This window comes from Procambarus clarkii, chromosome 44, assembly GCF_040958095.1.
Source record: "Procambarus clarkii isolate CNS0578487 chromosome 44, FALCON_Pclarkii_2.0, whole genome shotgun sequence".
In the NCBI taxonomy this organism is placed as follows: Eukaryota; Metazoa; Arthropoda; class Malacostraca; order Decapoda; family Cambaridae; genus Procambarus; species Procambarus clarkii.
Genome location: NC_091193.1, coordinates 21,523,047 through 21,542,709, shown reverse-complemented (window position 1 = coordinate 21,542,709; position 19,663 = coordinate 21,523,047). Strand labels below are relative to the sequence as shown.

At 45.5% G+C, this 19,663-nt stretch overlaps 2 protein-coding genes across 3 annotated transcripts in view; both read left to right on the top strand.

Annotated features, from left to right (window-relative positions):
• LOC123745339 (extracellular serine/threonine protein kinase four-jointed) overlaps positions 1-4,928 on the top strand; it is a 5,984-nt gene extending 1,056 nt beyond the window's left edge. Inside the window, 6 exon segments of the mRNA XM_069300503.1 lie at positions 5-184; positions 539-596; positions 598-636; positions 638-741; positions 2,610-2,997; positions 4,404-4,928. Of these exon segments, the coding sequence (XP_069156604.1) occupies positions 5-184; positions 539-596; positions 598-636; positions 638-741; positions 2,610-2,997; positions 4,404-4,739 (1,105 nt within the window). The 3' untranslated portion in view covers positions 4,740-4,928.
• A 152-nt stretch (positions 4,929-5,080) lies between these two features.
• LOC123745150 (glutamate-gated chloride channel alpha) overlaps positions 5,081-19,663 on the top strand; it is a 50,482-nt gene continuing 35,899 nt past the window's right edge. Inside the window, exon 1 of one of the 2 annotated variants that reach the window (XM_069300792.1) lies at positions 5,081-8,117. In XM_069300792.1, the coding sequence (XP_069156893.1) occupies positions 8,065-8,117 (53 nt within the window). In that variant the 5' untranslated portion in view covers positions 5,081-8,064. Of the gene's footprint in view, positions 8,118-16,179; positions 16,843-19,663 lie in introns of those variants that run through there. The other variant, XM_069300793.1, reaches the window with a different exon arrangement.

The window sequence follows — 19,663 nt, the reverse complement described above, 5'->3', positions numbered from 1 at the left end:
CGAGGGCGGTGGAGGCCCTCCTGCAGGAGGCGGGGATGAGCGACGGGGCCGTGGGTCAGGTGCAGGAGCAGCTGAGGTCGCGGGAGGTCAAGGGACTGCAGGAGCCCACCTGGGAGAGGTGTGGGCGGCCCAAGAACCAGTGGGTGGAGCTGGGCGGGAACACCGCCGCCTGCGCCCGCTACAGGTGAGTCTGCCGCCGCCCATCTACTGCTCTGTGTGGTTGACTGTTTGTTCATGTTTAGTATTCCGGTTATTCAGGAAAGGTTGTGTTGAGCTTCGTGTGTGTGTCCTTACTCCACCAGTGCTGTATCACACACAAATACAAAGGGCATCACATGTAATATATTCAATACATTTTAAATTTATTAGACCTGTGTTTATGTAAGGAATGAGACAACTGATACCAGATAACTCCCCCCCGTCCACCCCAACCAGAGCTCCTCCCCCCCATTACCACCATCAGAGACCCCCCATCACCAGGCCCCCCATTTCACCTGTCATGCCTCCCATTTCACCTGTCATGCCCCCCTATTCCCAGGTACCCTGACGACTACTTGCTCCTAGGAGAGGTGCTGAGCTTCTACTTGGCCCGGCTTCCTGGGTGTGGGCCACGTGCCCCCCGTGGTCCTCAGCGAACCCTTCGACCCCTCGCTGGGCCCCCGTGACCTCCAAGATGGCCCTCGCCGGCTGGGGGGACGCTCCGGTCGTCGTCCTTACCCCTTGGATCGAGGGCTTGGTCAGGTTGGTGTCTGTGTTTGTGAGGAACTCCACATGTTTTTGTTCTAGCCTCGGGGAGGGGAGGGGGGGGGGTGTTATGGTCTGGTCGGAGGAGCAATTAAGATAACAATTCTCTTCTTGCTTTGTTTAATATACAAAAGCCACGCCAATCCGAATAAGCTCAGCTCTAAGTATATATATACATATATACATACCAAGCAACAGCCTAGTGGACCAAACTCACACAAGTCAAGCCTGGCCTCGGGCTGGGCCTGGGGAGTAGAACTCCTAGAACCCCATCAACCAGGTATCAATCAGGTATACATACATATACTGTACGTATATGTGTATATCCAAAATACATCATCTTTCTTTGCTCTTTCCCCTCTGTGTTACCCCCTCTCCCCCCCCCCCCCCTCGTCACTGGAACACAAACTCTCGCCAGCATCGGGAGAGTGGAGTCAATTACATGTAAAGTTGGCAAGTCGAGATACGTGGATACGTGGAGCATCCGCTACCCCCACCCCCCTTAACCCCCCCTCCTCCCACCACCACCACCACCACCACCACCACCACCACCACACTCTCACTGTTGTGGCTAATAAGAGGATTTCCTTACTCAGTAAGTGGTAGGAAGCTCACTTGTGCACTTGACGGGATATTACAAGTTTATGGTGATATATGTACACAATGTGCTTGAACTACTCCACATATATAGAGACTCGATTTTGATGTTTTATTGAGTGGGAGAGAGAGAGAGAGAGAGAGAGAGAGAGAGAGAGAGAGAGAGAGAGAGAGAGAGAGAGAGAGAGAGAGAGAGAGAGAGAGAGGACCTGGGAGACAATTAAGAAAGGGCTTAGTGAACCACAAGAGCAGAATGGCGCGGGGTGGGGGGTCAGTTGAGAGGGGAGGGAGGGGGGAGGGTTCAGCACACTACTTGTGGCCAAAAGGTTGAGACGATCTATTTACAAAGCTGACACGGCTGCCTGAATTCTGTAGAGTTGGTATTTATAGAGAAGCTGGAGCCTGGTGTACACGGACAAGCTGTGATCATATATGATCTACGCAGGTTTGACTGACATTTGCTGCAAGGTGAAGGGCCATGGGGGTGGAACACTATTTTCTGGCTGTTTTGGTTGTGCAGTATTAATAATAATAATAAAAAAATAATAACATAATTATAATTAAATAATTACATAAATAACAATAAAACGAATTAGTAATGGTAATGTCTTCTCACAGACATAATAACATAGGATAAAACTCACACTTGTGTATTTGTAAAATTTATGCAAAGAATTTACCCCAAGTCTTTCGTACTCTCCTGAGTGGTTTGTCAAGGTCTGACTTTGTGTGTGATTATGACGAAACTTCCATCTCAACGTCTAACGAGGCTGTTATCCTGGGTCCAGTCCTCTTATCCTTCTTGTCCAGCATGGTCCATGGTCAGGTGGTCAAGAAGGATAAGAGAACTGGATCCAGGATAGCAGCCGTTCACACAGCACTGCTCTTGTGCCAGGTAAGTCCACTACGGGCTCACCATAGCCCGTGCTACTTGCCCCGCTCCTGTGCCAGGTAAGTTACGGGCCCACCATATCCCGTGCTACTTGAAACTTGTTCCGAATAGCTGAATCTATAACAACAACAACAGGATAGCAGCCTCATTAGACATTAAGATGTAAGTCTTATCTTAATCACACACTCAGACCTCGACAAAGCACTCAAGAGAGTGCGAAAGACTTGGTATAAATTCCTTACATAAATTTCACAAATACACAAGTGTTGGTTTTTATCCTAAATAACACGAATAATAATAATAATAATATGATAATAATAATATGAAAATAGTAATGATGATGCAGAGATAATACAACATTCCTTAATTTGGACAGGGACCACATGCCTTCTATTCTCCTGGATATTATCCTCAAGAACTCCACCCTGAGCATACTGGAGGAGGCGGCGACGACGACGACGACAGAGGCGTCCCCACAGCCCAGCGAGAACCCGCACAAGCTCTACAAAGTTGCCAGAGTCACAGAGCAAAAGAGCCAGGCGGGGGGCGGCTCAGGTGAGCAAGCAAAGGGCTCGAGAAGGGAGGTAAGAGGCAGCCAGGCCCTGAAGCAGGCGTCGGAGAGGGACCTGGCGCGGCTGCTGCAGTGGAGCGACCTCCTGGTCTTCGACTACCTCACGGGGAATTATGATCGCGTCGCTTACATGCAGGACGCCGCCGACAAGGAGCGCCGCCCCCAGATACTGACTACTACTATTCACAACCTGGTGAGGCCCTTCGCCCACTCTTAACTATTACTGACATAATAAAGATCCAAAGAAAGTTATTAAGTTATTTATATATATAATAACATTATATATAATATTATATATATATAAGAAAGTTATTATATATATATATATATATATATATATATATATATATATATATATATATATATATATATATATATATATATATATAATAGTTGGTTTGATACTAAAGTAATGATTGGAGTGATATTAAATCAATGGCTTAAATTAATATCAGAGGAAGAATTAAGGCAGATTAAGACACAATAGGACACAGCATTAAAGATAAGTAGGGAAAGCAAAGCTATGGATGGACAGAGATATGTGTGTGAGGAAGGAGGGACGGGGATTACAGAGCTGTTTAATGGACGGGGGGGGGGCAGTGATAGGGAAGAATGACAGGTATGTGTGTGGGAGTGGAAGGGGAAGAGCTTGACAGGTGTGTGTGGTGGGAGAGAGGGAGGGTAGAGGATAACAGGTTTGCCAGAGGGGAGTGGGGGTGGGGAGGAAAGAACAGCACTAGTAGAAGTGTTTAAACATTCAAAAAGCTACCCACCTGAGACGGTGGCAGGAGCCAGTCTGCTTGCAGTCCCACAGCCAGTCCATGGTGGGAGAACAGTCACTTAAGCAGATCAATAATGGCCACACTCAGTGCTCAAGTCACGAGGCAACTGTTGCCACAGTGAGTCATGTGCAAGTCATATTGATTGCAGGAGGCCAGCCACTAATATTAAAAAGCACAGTACTCAATAACAAATGTTGCACAGGTTATTACTGATCACAGGTGCATACACAAGTGTGTGTGTGTGTGTGTGTAGGCTGTGCCGTAACTAGTGCGTGGGCTTGGGAGACCTTGAAGGGTGGCACCTCAAGACGTTTCATGTGTCAGTCAGAGTTGACATTTGCCTCAAGAGTTAGTGGTAGGTTATTTCATGTAGCAAATGACGTTTGCTGTTTTCAAAATAGCAAAAATTAATTTCTCTCTCTCTCTCTCTCTCTCTCTCTCTCTCTCTCTCTCTCTCTCTCTCTCTCTCTCTCTCTCTCTCTCTCTCTCTCTCTCTCTCTCTCTCTCTCTCTCTCTCTCTCACACACTCACTCACTCACTCACTCACTCACTCACTCACTCACTCACTCACTCACTCACTCACTCACTCACTCACACACACACACACACACACACACACACACACACACACACACACACACACACACACACACACACACACATTAGGCTCAGAAACCTGTACACCAGTTGATTGATCTGTTGAGAGGCGGGGCCAAAGAGCCAAAGCTCAACCCCCGCAAGCACAAATAGGTGAGTACAAGTAGGTGAGTACACACGCTCGCTCGCTGACCAACATTTGTTATCTGTTGTCTGACAGGTCCGGAGTGAGAAGACGGATGCCATCTGGCTCCTGGACAATGAGTCAGGCCTCATGGACGCCTACACGCTGCTCTACGGGGCAGCCGACTCCGCCCAGTCCTCGAGGTTCAGCGCCTTCCACACCCGCATGTTGGAGTCCCTGTGTGTCTTCAGGAGGTCCACCATGGAGGCCGTGCTGGGCCTGGCTCACCAGCCCCAGCCTCACACACTGCTGGTGGAGTTTGCCAAGACACACGAGCCACTCTTTGGCAAGTTGCCCGACCCACTCAGCAATGAGCTCTTCGTCAAGCACTTCCCGCAGCGGCTAGGGCAAGTGCGTGACTGGATGACCTAAATGTATTGACAGAGTCCGGAAGGAGACCAACAACACACTAGGACAAATATGATTGAATGTTAACCCTTGATATATATTTTTTGTACTAAAAATAAATAAATAAATATATGTACAGTATATATATATATATGTATGTATGTATATACGGTATATATATATATATATATATATACATGTTATACATCAGTATTCTTGTGTTTAATATTTGCCAGTTCTAATTGTTATCAGAAGTCGAAAGGACATAAATTAAACACTTATTAATTAATCCTTTTTTTGGAAGTTTTAAGTCTTGCAGCAGGAGCAGATGAGACAACAAGTCTGAACAAGTCTGTACTTACCCATTCACCATTCTCATCGTTATTATCATCAACATTCAGTTTCCTTCATTATTTAATTATCAAATAGTTTTCATCATTGTCATCAAAATCACATAATCATTATCATGTTAATTTTATTAGTATATACAGTTAAGAAATATTTCTATCCTACTTACTTTTATTGTGAATACCTTTATTTTTATTTGGGTTTCTGTCATATACTTACAAAGCAATTTTTTTATTGACTAAAAACTTAAAAAACTTTTGTTTGATCATCAAAACTACGCTCCCAGTTGAAACCGGGTAATATAGCCCCCCTATTCATCAAATTTAGAACCCATTTATATTTTCATCAGGTGGGGAGGGGGGGGGCCAGACTGGGCCTGTCTCCTTGCATCATCTTAAGATGTTAAGTCTTGCTACAATACAACTTTCTTCACACATGCCTCACATGACAAGGAATGTTCTGCATAGACTTAAATAGCTTTGTTTTACTAAGTCTGAACCACTGTGCCAAGAAGCTTTTTATTTGAGCCAACTTTCAGCTTATTTATTTTTGGTTTCAAATATACAGCACGAAATATTAAACAAAAATTCCCATCTCACGTCTTAATACTTACACTACTAAGTGCAAGAGGAGTATTTTGATGAATGTTTTGTTATTGATATGTTGCTAGTTATTGTTACTCAAAATTTGGTAATCATTATTGTTTTTATTCATGTCAGATTCTATTATTATTATCATAAATAACTGATACTTTGTGATTGAGATGAATCCACTCCCATTCATCACACACCCTGTCCTCATCACACCACACACACTACATGCTATACACTGTGTACTTATTATATGCCCACAATCTGTGTTCATTGCACAATATATTCTCATTATAATCTCAGTGATCACTACACCACAAGTACTTGTTGCACTCTGTAATCATTTCAACTAATAATCAGAATGCACTCATCATTCATTATACTCATCCTTACTCATTGTACTCACTCTTCAAATTACACCCCCATAATATTCATTATATAATCTGTACTTATGACACAACTACTCCCATTGTACTCATTACAACCTCCTCCTTGGGTACTATATATTGGCCTCGAACACCCGTCCTCTGACGTGAGAGGCGAGTACTCCTGTACTCTGTACACCCTCCTCTTGTACTCAATACAAATCCCTTACCCCATCACACATCTCCCAGTACTCAATAACACTTCCTGTACTCATTATAAGCCTTGCAACCATGCCATAATACATTCATGTTTAAAGAAAATACTTCACACCAACAATGGATCGAAAATTCATAATCTCACCTACATACGAAGAGAAAGTGACGACATTAATTCAGTCCGCTCTGAACCCCTTATCAAGTCGTGGGTTGGGTTAGTAGCAGTTATGTATAATTACAACCCCCCCCCCCCCTATGTATTCATGATTGCATATTACACAATCATTGCACTCCATACAGGCCAATTCATTACACCCTGCATTCATTACATTTTACACTTGATTCCCCACTTTTTTCAAGTATAATTACTTTATTTTGCAGTCATAAACGTCAATTGTAGCATCATCATCATCATTATACGTCCTTGACTCATTATAATTCATTATACTCATAAGAATGACATTCGAGTATTCATTCTGTATTCATACCAAGCAGATGTATGATGACGGGCGAGTGAAAAGTTCTAAATTCTAAATAAAATGAATGAAATAGTTCTGAAGAATGTACTAAAGTGAATTAGGAGGAGAGAGGGTCAGGGAGATTATTATTATTATTATTACCATCTTTATTGACAAAATTTAATTACAATTTTGCCTAATCTGAGGATTTCAATTAAGTCTTATTAAAGTGAGGATAATGCTGGTATTCACTGTCACACAGGACAGAGGGTCACACCCAAGACAATAGGTCTAAGGCGGAATTAGTGTGTAAGGAAGCGGGACTGAGAGCTCACACAACTGGTACTAAGGCAAGCCAAAGTGCTTGGCAGCAGGTTGTAGAGAGAGACTGAATGTGTCTTGGAGGAACGTACGGGACTCACCATAGCCCGTGCTACTTGGAACTTGTTCCGAGTTGCTGAATCTATAACAACAACATTGAAGGAACGAACGACCTACCTACCCGTGAAGGCCACTGAGTGCTACCTTTTCTAATCAGTTTGCAAAACCCCATTAGAAGGAATGGGTGTAAGGTTTCGCGAGCTCCCCCATTCTGGTTCTTTCCTTCACCCCTTACGGCCGCCAGAGGTAGTACCATGAGGTATGCGATGTTTTTAGATCTATAGTACAGCTTCGAGTGAAAAACTACATGATAGGTGATTAGATTTATTTCGTGGAACTTTTTTTTTCATCCAGCGTTCTTAGTTCTGAAATTCAGAAATGTAATATTATATAAAGAACAATCTCGGTGCCAGTATTTGTCACTGAAGTGAATTCAGAATACGGCCCATTACCTTGAGACTTCTCTGCCAATACTGTTTCCGTCTGCTCCCGGTGTTCGGAATGATGCCTATCCCAGAGATGACTTAGGTTTTGAGTCTACAACCCATGCAATCCCGGGGATAAAAAGTGTAGAGTGCTAAAAATATATTTAAGTAGATTCTTATCTACTTAAATTCTCCAACTCTACTTGGCATTTCATTTATTTATCGTTTAAATGTAGTTAAGTGTAATGTAAGGGACCGATTCGGACAAAGTGTGCCGAGCGTTCCATCACGGCTAAAATGGTGCTCCTGTCTACTCACGCTCGTTTTCTCTGGTTTCGAGGCGTGCGGAGATTTCGTCATCATTTTTTAAGTCTGCAGAGCTCCTAGTCGTGTGCCTTTAAAAACAAAATACAATAATAATAATATATTATTCGGATAAATCTGTTGACGAAACAGATCCTGATCTTTAGCATTTTGCACTAGTTAGGGTAAGAGCAAGCCAAGAATGACAGCAGGCGTTCGAACATAGCCGTCAGCTCTCATCAGCTGACCAGGTAAACAAACACATGCGGGGCGACGCAAGGCTGCGGGTGGCGGCGGTCTGGAAACAAACTGTCAGGTCTTGTGTCTGGTTTTCACTAACTAATATCAACATTGCCTAAACTAACATAGCCTGAGGAATATTGCACGGTACGTGAGCTTTGGGAATATTGTCAGTCTTTCTACCTCCACCCCAGATTTTTTTTTTTTTATAAATGCGCCATAAATTAAAGTTTGCTAGGAATGGTATTTTTTCAGTTTAGTTCATTTGTTATGCACCTCATACCCGTGAGCAAGTTACATCCTTGATAAGCGAGCTACATAATTTAGTGTATATAACAATACTTTTGTAGCACATAATTAGCTCAGGAACTGAACTCTCAAAGTTCGTTTAGCTAAACAAGTTACTGCCTAGATAAGCCAGTTACATGGTTCGTTAATATGTGCATACAAACTTGACCATTCCCAGTTTTTACATATTTTCTTCAATGCAACCGGAAGCTAAGAATTGTCATTTTTCATCACTCATCTGAAGCCTGGGCATAGGAACTGATCTATTAAATGAACTTACAATTAGTTTTTCATTAGGAATAAACTTTATGTAAATTTAAATTAATGTTAGGTACAGGAGGAAGCTAGAGGCAACTGTGCTAATTTGAGGTAAGTTAACTTCACACACATCCACATATTTAGGGAAAATGTTGCGCTTTTAATCTCTTTCTGTCAATCATTTCTAGTTTTCTATTATCGGGGATAGGGAGCCTCTTAGGCTTATCAAGGGCCATCTAGGACTAAAACTTATTGCTAGGTGAACAGAAGCACCAGATGTACAGAAATCTGCTGAAACGTGTTATTCTGCACGATAATCGCATTATGGATTACATCTGTTGTGATATGACTGCTTTAGCGTGCCACAAAATATTACATAAGCTTCACTAAGTTTGAGATAATATATACCTGGGATACTTTCGAGTAGTTTAGTTAAGCTGGCCTAGAAAAATGATGCCTTCTTATACTTGGTATCAATGTCACTGGTCATATTGACCCCGAAGACAGTCTTTCTTGAGACGATTTCGGGGCTTAGCGCCCCCGCGGCCCGGTCCTCGACAAGGCCTTCTTTTTGTTACACACCCCCAGGAAGCAGACCGTAGCCGTCTCTTAACATCTCTTAACATATACATTCTGTGCTATACATTTATTTTGGTTACAAGTTCATGGGATTCTGCGTCAGTGGGATACTGACCGTAAGGTACAGTGATACTCTGATACACACCCACAGCCGGGGTGCTACACTGTATGAGTACACACAAGTAAATCACTGCAGTAATTATATACAGACTCGTGGGCACCGACAGTAATTATATAGAGACTTGTGGGGCCTCGTTATAAGCCTAACGTGTATGAATACACTCTGGCTTCCTGTCCCCCGACACAATGATTATAAATAATGTTTATTGTTAATTATTTGGCATTAATAAACCTTGGGGGGGGGGCTGATGGCTGAGTGGACAGCGCTCGGGGTTTGTAGTCGTAAGGGTCCGGGTTCGATCCCCGGCGGAGTCGGAAACAAATGGGCAGAGTTTCTTGCACCCTGATGCTCCTGTTCACCTACCAGTAAATAGGTACCTGGAAGTTAGACAGCTGCTACGGGCTGCTTCCTGTGGATGTGTGTGTGTGAAAATTAGGATTAAGGACTTGCCCGAAACGCTATGCGTGCTAGTTGCTGTACAAGAATGTAAGAACTCTTGTATATGTTGGTACAAAGAAAGAAATAGTGTATGATGGCTTAGTCAACCAAAATGTTACATTTTTCTATGATTATTTTAGTTAAAAGAAAACGAATTGAAAGCAGAGACTATAAATTTTAAATGATAGATTTTTTTATTTTTAATTTTAATTCCCGTTATCGGGGTCAGGAATCCTGTAATAAATATATATATATATATATATATATATATATATATATATATATATATATATATATATATATATATAATATATATATATATATATGTGTGTGTGTTATATGTTATATATATAATGTTTTTGAAAATGACCGAAAGAATAAGATTAATGATTCTAACACGAATGTTCTCAATATTTGTAATGTTTTTCTTTACTGTTGAAATATTTAACGAAAGTTGAAAAACTAACTCTCCAAAGTTAATTTTCACTCTATATACAGCCTGGCGCCCAGAGATGCGTTTCGTAAGGCACTCCTTACATTTTCAAAGACAAATTTACCATGTTGTTGTTGTTTTAGATTCAGCTACTCAGAACAAAAAGCTCCAAGTAGCACGGGCTATGGCGAGCCCGTAGTGGACTTACCTGGCACAGGAGCGGTGCCTGGGCTTTACCATGCATTTGTAAAGGCTTATATTCTCTTATGGTGAGGTGGTACAGGACGTGATTGAGATGAACAAGTGGATGAAACCTAATGGATATTAATAGGCTGTTACATGCATGAACATAAGCAGCTTATGTTGAAGCTGCTACTGTCTCTGTGTTGGTTCAGGGTCTTGAAGTGGGTAGAATGAAGTTATGAGTTAGTTGGCTTGTGGCCACGACCATGGCTTGTGCGCTGTGTACCAGTTTGGTGCACATATTGCACGTTTTTGTTGCAATAAGTGCTCAATTTCCCAATAATTTAAATATTTTCACGGTTGCATGTTACTTCCAAGGCACGAGATGTGTGTGTGTGTGCAGGCGCGCATGTGTGTGTGTGTGTACTCGACTAGATGTGCTTGTGGGGTTGACCTCTGGCTCTTTGGCCCCGCCTCTCAACCATCAATCAACTGGTGTACAGATTCCTGAGCCTACTGGGCTCTATCATATCTACATTTGAAACTGTGTATGGAGTCAGCCTCCACCACATCACTGCCTAATGCATTCTGTTTACTAACTACCCTGACACTGAAAAAGTTCTTTCTAACTTCTCTGTGGCTCATTTGGGTACTCAGCTTCCACCTGTGTCCCCTTGTTCGTGTATCACCCGCGTTAAATAATCCATCTTTGTCTACCCTGTGTGTGTGCACGTGTGTGCTTGTGCGTGTACGTGTGCGTGCGCGTGCGTGTGTGTGTGTACGTGTGCGTGCGCGTGCGTGTGTGTGTGTGTGTGTGTGTGTGTGTGTGTGTGTGTGTGTGTGTGTGTGTGTGTGTGTGTGTGTGTAAGTACCTAAGTGTAGTTACAGGATGAGAGCTACGCTCGTGGTGTCCCGTCTTCCCAGCACTCTTTGTCATATAACGCTTTGAAACTACTGACGGTCTTGGCCTCCACCACCTTCTCACTTAACTTGTTCCAACCGTCTACCATTCTATTTGCGAAGGTGAATTTTCTTATATTTCTTCGTCATCTGTGTTTAGCTAGTTTAAATCTATGACCTCTTGTTCTTGAAGTTCCAGGTCTCAGGAAGTCTTCCCTGTCGATTTTATCAATTCCTGTTACTATTTTGTACGTAGTGATCATATCACCTCTTTTTCTTCTGTCTTCTAGTTTTGGCATATTTAATGCTTCTAACCTCTCCTCGTAGCTCTTGCCCTTCAGTTCTGGGAGCCACTTAGTAGCATGTCTTTGCACCTTTTCCAGTTTGTTGATGTGCTTCTTAAGATATGGGCACCACACAACAGCTGCATATTCTAGTTTTGGCCTAACAAAAGTCATGAACAATTTCTTTAGTATATCGCCATCCATGTATTTAAATGCAATTCTGAAGTTAGAAAGCATTGCATAGACTCCTTGCACAATATTCTTTATGTGGTCCTCAGGTGATAGTTTTCTATCTAGAACCACTCCTAGATCTCTTTCTTTATCAGAATTCTTTAAAGATTTCTCACATAATATATAGGTTGTGTGGGGTCTATGTTCTCCTATTCTACATTCCATAACATGACATTTATTAACATTAAATTCCATTTGCCAAGTGGTGCTCCATATACTTATTTTGTCCAGGTCTTCTTGAAGGGCATGACAGTCATCTAAATTTCTTATCCTTCCTATTATCTTAGCATCATCAGCAAACATGTTCATATAATTATGTATACCAACTGGTAGATCATTTATGTAGACAATAAACATCACTGGTGCAAGAACTGAACCCTGTGGTACTCCACTTGTGACATTTCTCCATTCCGATACATTGCCTCTGATTACTGCCCTCATTTTTCTATCAGTCAGAAAATTTATCATCCATGTTAGAAGCTTACCTGTCACCCCTCCAATATTTTCCAGTTTCCAGAACAACCTCTTATGTGGAACTCTGTCGAAAGCCTTTTTTAGGTCCAGATAGATGCAGTCAACCCAACCATCTCTTTCCTGTAATATCTCTGTGGCTCGATCATAGAAACTGAGTAAATTCGATACACAGGATCTTCCAGATCGAAAACCATACTGTCTGTCTGATATTACATCATTTCTCTCCAGGTGTTCTACCCATTTAGTTTTGATTAGCTTTTCCAATACTTTCACTATTACACTTGTCAATGATATAGGTCTATAATTGAGGGGGTCTTCCCTGCTGCCACTTTTGTAGATTGGAACTATGTTAGCCTGTTTCCACACGTCTGCTACGATTCCTGTACACAGGGATGCCTGAAAGATCAGGTGTGTGTGTGTGTGTGTGTGTGTGTGTGTGTGTGCGCGCGCGCGCGCGAGTGTTTGTAAGTGCTGCTGTCATGTTATATTCAAGAGCCGGGAACGAACTTTTTTGGTGTAATTTTCGTCATGTCAGGTGTTCCCTGGGGGTTACTATAGTGCCAGGTGTTCCCTGGGGGTTACTATAGGGGCAGGTGTTCCCTGGGGGTTACTATAGTGGCAGGTGTTCCCTGGGGGTTACTATAGTGGCAGGTGTTCCCTGGGGGTTACTATAGTGGCAGGTGTTCCCTGGGGGTTACTATAGTGGCAGGTGTTCCCTGGGGGTGTACTGACGTAACAGTATCGGGGGGGGGGGCAGTGTTCAAGAAGTGTTCGAACTTGAATCAGGTGTGAGTCATGTGTAAAGTGGTTTTGCATTCACAAATAGCGGGATGTTTGGCGCCTGGATTATCAAACAAGCATTTGGCTTTTTGTATTGATGATGACTGCTGTAATTTACGTCAGGGGAATGACCAAACCACACATCAAAAGATGGAGAAACGACGTTGTTTCGGTCCGTCCTGGACCATTAATCAAGTCCCCCTCACACGACTTGATAGTGGTCCAGCACGGACCGTCGACACCTCTATCTTCTGAGTTGTGGTTTGGTCATCAGATCTTCAGCCACGTTATTGTGACTCATCGTCTGCTTACGCCAGGGGGAGGAGGAGGTTTGTTAGTGTGTTGTAAGTCATTTTGAGGTTCGTTATGTGATTTTAAGCTGCGTCCCGGGATCCTGGGGCTAGATTCACGAAGCCTTTACGCAAGCACTTACGAGCCTGTATATCTTTTCTCAATCTTTCGCGGCTTTGTTTACGATTATTAAGCGGTTAATGAGCTCCGAAGCACCAGGAGGCTGTTTATAACAATAAAAGTAGTTGATCGGGAAGTTTTCATGCTTGTAAACTGTTTAATAAATGTAACCAAAGCCGTCAAAGATTGAGGAAAGATGTATACGTTCGTAAGTACTCGCGTAACTGCTTCGTGAATCTGGTCCCTGGTCCGCAGCCTGGAGCTCATTAGCGTAGTTCCACGAAAGCTGCATTTCAATTGCCGTGATAACTTAAAAATCTCGTATTCAGACATAAGTATTATAAAGCATTCAATTCTAGGTAAATGAAGACCTCAGCTTCGACCACCCACCCTCTTGTCTACCGAGAAGAACACTTGGATGTCTTAGTGCTTCCTGCTTTATTCATTCGTCTTTCATCTATTCCATTCACCTGGACTCTGAGACTCGAACCGTTGACCCCACGCGTGTGAGGTGTTCTATTGACCGAGCTATTGAGTGGTCTTAATAAGGAAAGTTGTCACAGAAGCAGCAGCAGCCAGCTGCTTAACTGGATTTGTTTTTTGTTTTTTTCCATCTCGACGTGGCATGTAACTCGGTAACTGTAACCCAGCGACTGTAACTGAGCTTGACGGGGCAGTAGAAGTCAAGTTATCGTTGCCGAATATTCCAACAGGTGGGACCGTAAAATTGTGTTACAAAACATTTCGGAAGCATTATTACATAGGCTTACTTTATATTATTATTATTTCAAAAGCATTATCACATAGGCGTGTGTTGACGAATTATAAACACTAGGATTACTGAAGCTATTTTAGTGACTAAATGTATTTTTCCTTAAAAGTTAGTTATAGGTATTTCTTTAAACGCGTCGTATTAGGGACTGTTCAAACCTAAGAAATATCTCACTATAGAAACTTTATGTAGAGAGTGAGAGGAAAGAATGTCTTTCCAAAGGTCTATTAACCTGCCAGAGCAAGTCATCAATAATATCAATATTGTGGCCTGTGATTTACGGGAGACGTGACTAATATACAAACATACTCAAGACATAAACTATTTCTCAACTGGCCCTTAATAGTTATAGTGAAGAACCAACTAATGAGTGAGGTCCGGAGGAAGCTCTATGCACGGGTGTATATGTGGGACGAGGCTTCCCGCCACCCAGCTGTAGGACGAGGCTTCCCGCCATTCAGCTGTGGCACGAGGCTTCCCGCCACCCAGCTGTGGCACGAGGCTTCCCGCCACCCAGCTGTGGCACGAGGCTTCCCGCCATTCAGCTGTGGCACGAGGCTTCCCGCCACCCAGCTGTGGCACGAGGCTTCCCGCCACCCAGCTGTGGCACGAGGCTTCCCGCCATTCAGCTGTGGCACGAGGCTTCCCGCCACCCAGCTGTGGCACGAGGCTTCCCGCCACCCAGCTGCGGAACGAGGCTTCCCGCCACCCAGCTGCGGAACGAGGCTTCCCGCCACCCAGCTGCGGAACGAGGCTTCCCGCCACCCAGCTGCGGAACGAGGCTTCCCGCCACCCAGCTGCGGAACGAGGCTTCCCGCCACCCAGCTGCGGAACGAGGCTTCCCGCCACCCAGCTGCGGGACGAGGCTTCCCGCCACCCAGCTGCGGGACGAGGCTTCCCGCCACCCAGCTGTGGCACGAGGCTTCCCGCCACCCAGCTGTGGGACGAGGCTTCCCGCCACCCAGCTGTGGGACGAGGCTTCCCGCCACCCAGCTGTGGCACGAGGCTTCCCGCCACCCAGCTGTGGGGCGAGGCTTCAGAGAGGCGCTGCCAAGCAGGTGGGCGTCCAGGTGATGGAGCAGGTGACAGGTGGGCGTCCGGGTGGGGTGCAGAGGTGGAGCTTTGAGCTGAGCGTGTGGAGCTGTGGTGCCGGAGTCCCCACTACGCCACCACACACGTCATTGTCCATGGTCAACTCTCAACAAAGTTACAGAAAGTATGTGAAGCTCAGACTCACTCACCATGATACACACACACACACACACACACACACACACACACACACACACACACACACACACACACACACACACACACACACACACACACACACACAGAGTACATAGATGGCCAGGTGGTAGCCGTGTGCTCCCAGGAGAACGGTCAACACGGCCCGTCTCGGTGGGGCCGCCAGCCGCTAAATTTGATTTTTGTTTATGTGTGGAACATGTAGAGCGGTCACGTGACCTGACGACCTCCACTCCCGGCACGCCAAGGGCAGGACAGGCCGGTGGAGGTGGTGTTGGGTGGTGTAGGTGGAGTTGCAGCGTAAGTGGAGAGGTGGTGGTGATTGGAGCTGTAGGAGTGGTTGGGGAGGGGAGTGAATATTTCGATTTCGTGTGTGTGGAAGACTTGGGGGTGGGGGTGGGGGGGACCTATCAGGGGGGGGGGGAAGCGCCAAGTCATTACGACTATATAGCACTTGGAAGGGGTCAGGATAAGGATTTCGGATGGGACGGGGGGAAGGAATGGCGCCCAACCACTTGGACGGTCGGGGATTGAACGCCGACCTGCATGAAGCGAGACCGTCGCTCTACCGTCCAGCCCAAGTGGCTGGGTAGGGGGGTGTGGGGGGGGGGTGGACTCATTAAAGACTGGGAGTGAGTGATGCCGGTGAAGCCAAGGCAACAGGTTGAGGTGTAATACGACAACCGCTTCCTCCTCTCCCCTCACCATGTGTATCATTCAAGCTCAGTGCCGCCTGAGTGCTCCTAGTGCCAACTTGTCCGCTAGCGCGCCTTAGTGCCAGTCACGCCTCGCCTCCCTCAGGCACCAGGCCACGTGGTCCGTGACCTGCCACGCCTTGTGTCTTCATGTGTCGGCGGTGGACCAGGACAAGTGACACCCAGGGTACAACACCTTAAAGCAACATACCTCAGGAACCACAGCACCGCACTCTCTGCATCATAACACTCAAAGCCACACCCAGGCGACGGCAGGGACCACAGAGCCACACCCCCGCGACGACAGGGACCACAGAGCCACACCCAGGCGACGGCAGGGACCACAGAGCCACACCCAGGCGACGGCAGGGACCACAGAGCCACACCCCCGCGACGACAGGGACCACAGAGCCACACCCAGGCGACGGCAGGGACCACAGAGCCACACCCAGGCGACGGCAGGGACCACAGAGCCACACCCCCGCGACGACAGGGACCACAGAGCCACACCCAGGCGACGATAGGGACCACAGAGCCACACCCAGGCGACGACAGGGACCACAGAGCCACACCCAGGCGACGACAGGGACCACAGAGCCACACCCAGGCGACGACAGGGACCACAGAGCCACACCCAGGTGACGACGGAGCCACAGACGAGTACCTGGGCCATGGGTGTCGCAACACTCTGTGTGCTGCTCTTCATGTGAGTGGCTTGTCCTCAATAAGTGTGTATTCGCTAGACAAGATACATGACCACAGTTGGTCCACTTCCATACCCTGGTGTTAGGGTGTACTGGTGCTGTGCCCCCGGGGCCGAGGGGTCCACTTCCATACCCTGGTGTTAGGGTGTACTGGTGCTGTGCCCCTGGGGCCGAGGGGTCCATTTCCATACCCTGGTGTTAGGGTGTACTGGTGCTGTGCCCCCGGGGCCGAGGGGTCCACTTCCATACCCTGGTGTTAGGGTGTACTGGTGCTGTCCCCCCGAGGCCGAGGGGACCTCTAGCCTGGATATCTACCTCGTGCTTGCGTGCTGGGAGGTAAATTGGCCGGACGGCTAGTGTGCTTGAACTCGTGTCACTCGCCAGTAGTATTTGAGGTTTGTGAACGCTGACCAATTATGGCCCATCGAGGCCATTTTTACGAGGTACGATTTGAGGATTGTGGCTGATTATGTGGGGGGGAGGGGAGGGGACTGAGGGAACAGCAACCATCACCCCCCCCCCTCACTTCCCTCCACAACACATCCATTACTTTGATAATGTTATGCAAACACTAACCCAGTTTGTTCGTTTCAGTTTACAGTTAGTCTCGAATCACCTTAATAAGCTTCGTAGCTTTCTACCGCCTCATATATTTACTGAGTGTCTGTAAAGCGTGGAACAAGCTTCGGGGTTAAGTATAGGCGTATATCAGAGCCCAGCGAGCAGCGGGGCAGCAAGCATCACGTACATAGCGACCTGCAGCGAGATATATATCACCGGACCGCTGCTCGAAGCCTCATAAATACAGTCACATTAGCGACATACGCGCAGCTGGTGAACATCGCGGTAGTTTCCGGAACGTAAACAAGGAAGCGTTTTGCTCATCATACGTCAGACCAGTGCTCGAGTATGCAGTACCTGCGTGGAATCCATACAGAAAAAAAAGGGCACACGGGCAAAAAGTAAATAGGATTGTTACACAATGAAATTCGAGAACTGAGTGAGCAGAATTTAATAACCCTTTAAAAAGGGATAAATACCGAGACATGATCCAGATATATACAATACTCAAGTATATCTTTCAAAGGGATAGATAATACAAGGTTTAGGTCGAGCAGTAACATAATGAGAGAATGTGCGTGGGAGCCAGAGACACACGTGAGTGACAGGAGTGTGAAGAGTAGACTTAGTCATGGTTTTAAAAGCATGATAAAACTGTCAATAAGTGACCCACATGAAGAAAGGCGGGGACCAAGAACTGGTGCCTGACTCTTGCCAGTTGCCTTTTATTGGAATGATACTACATTCTGTACCACACTCTCCCACCACATTCCCCCCCCCCACACTCCCCTCCCTGCCCCCACTACCACCACACCCCACCACCACCACACCCCCCACCACCACACCCCCACCACCACACCCCCATACTACCCTACCTTCCCCACCAAACACCTCAAACACTTGGCCTGCATCAGGGGAGAAGTTAGACACGTTATGGAGTCTTGTTGTGGCAGTCGACCATCTCTCTAATTACACACTTGGATAATTAAAGGTTTGTTTAGTATGTTAGGCCAAGATGGTGTAAGATTGATCGATAAAGATTAAGCCACCCAAGAGGTGGTGGCACGGGCATGAATAGCCCTAAAGTGGTACAATTTTTTGTTCAGTAAATCTTTTCAGTGGTCTGAGGTCGCATTTAATCGTCAAGCTGCTATCGTGAAGATGGTGTAGTCATCTCTTTATTCACGGTCCTTTGTACAGGACTGAGCTCCAGCTCTCGGATCCCACCTCTCCCATCAACAGGTTAACCAAGTCTTCCAGCACATATCCACATTAATTATATGTTGCTCTATTTTAATTATGCATTTACTCAGCCTCTGAAGATGCTAAGATGAACTTGCCCAAACATGACAGGTCAACGCGTCGTGTATTATAAACTTTAGAAGCATATATGTCAACTTCTCTCCACAGTGAAGAGGAAACTAAGAAACTTTTGGGCGTGTGTTATAACGGTTTCAAGAACGACTACTTCTAATATATATATATATATATATATATATATATATATATATATATATATATATATATATATATATATATATATATATATATATATATATATATATAATGCACTGACTTGCTTAAACCACAAGTTTGAAGTATACAACTTTTAGACACACACCCATCATGAAACTTCAACCCTGGCCATCAAGATGGCAGGCACGCACTTAAATCCACTACACCATTCCCATAGCCCTAAAAGAGGTGGGAGTTCCAGGGTATTTAACCCAGATACCCCCCCCCCCCCCCTTCCCACGCTAGAGACAGTGAGGGATCACTCACGTTTTTTGTCGTGTGTCCAACAGGGCTGCATACTCTAAGACTGGTCTCACGTAGGCAGTGTAAAGTCCCCTAAACACCTCCATACTTAGGTTTCTAAATGACGTTCTAAATTTGTATTTGTATACATATACAAGCACACGCACATGGGGGGCCTGATGGCCGAGTGGACAGCGCTCGGTATTCGTAATCCTAGGGTCCGGGGATTGATCCCCGGCGATGGCGGAAACAAATGGTCAGCGTTTCTTTCACCCAGATGCCCGTGTTCACCTAGCAGTAAATAGGTACCTGGGAGTTAAATAGCTGTTACGGGCTGCTTTCTGAAGGGAATGTGTGTATGTGTGTGTGAAAAAAAAGTTGATTGACAGTTGAGGGGCGGGCCGAAAGAGACAGAGCTCAACCCCCGCAAGCACAACTAGGTGAATACACGGGCGCGCGCCGACGCACGCACAGAGCTTACATGCCGCTCCCGGCGGGGGTTCG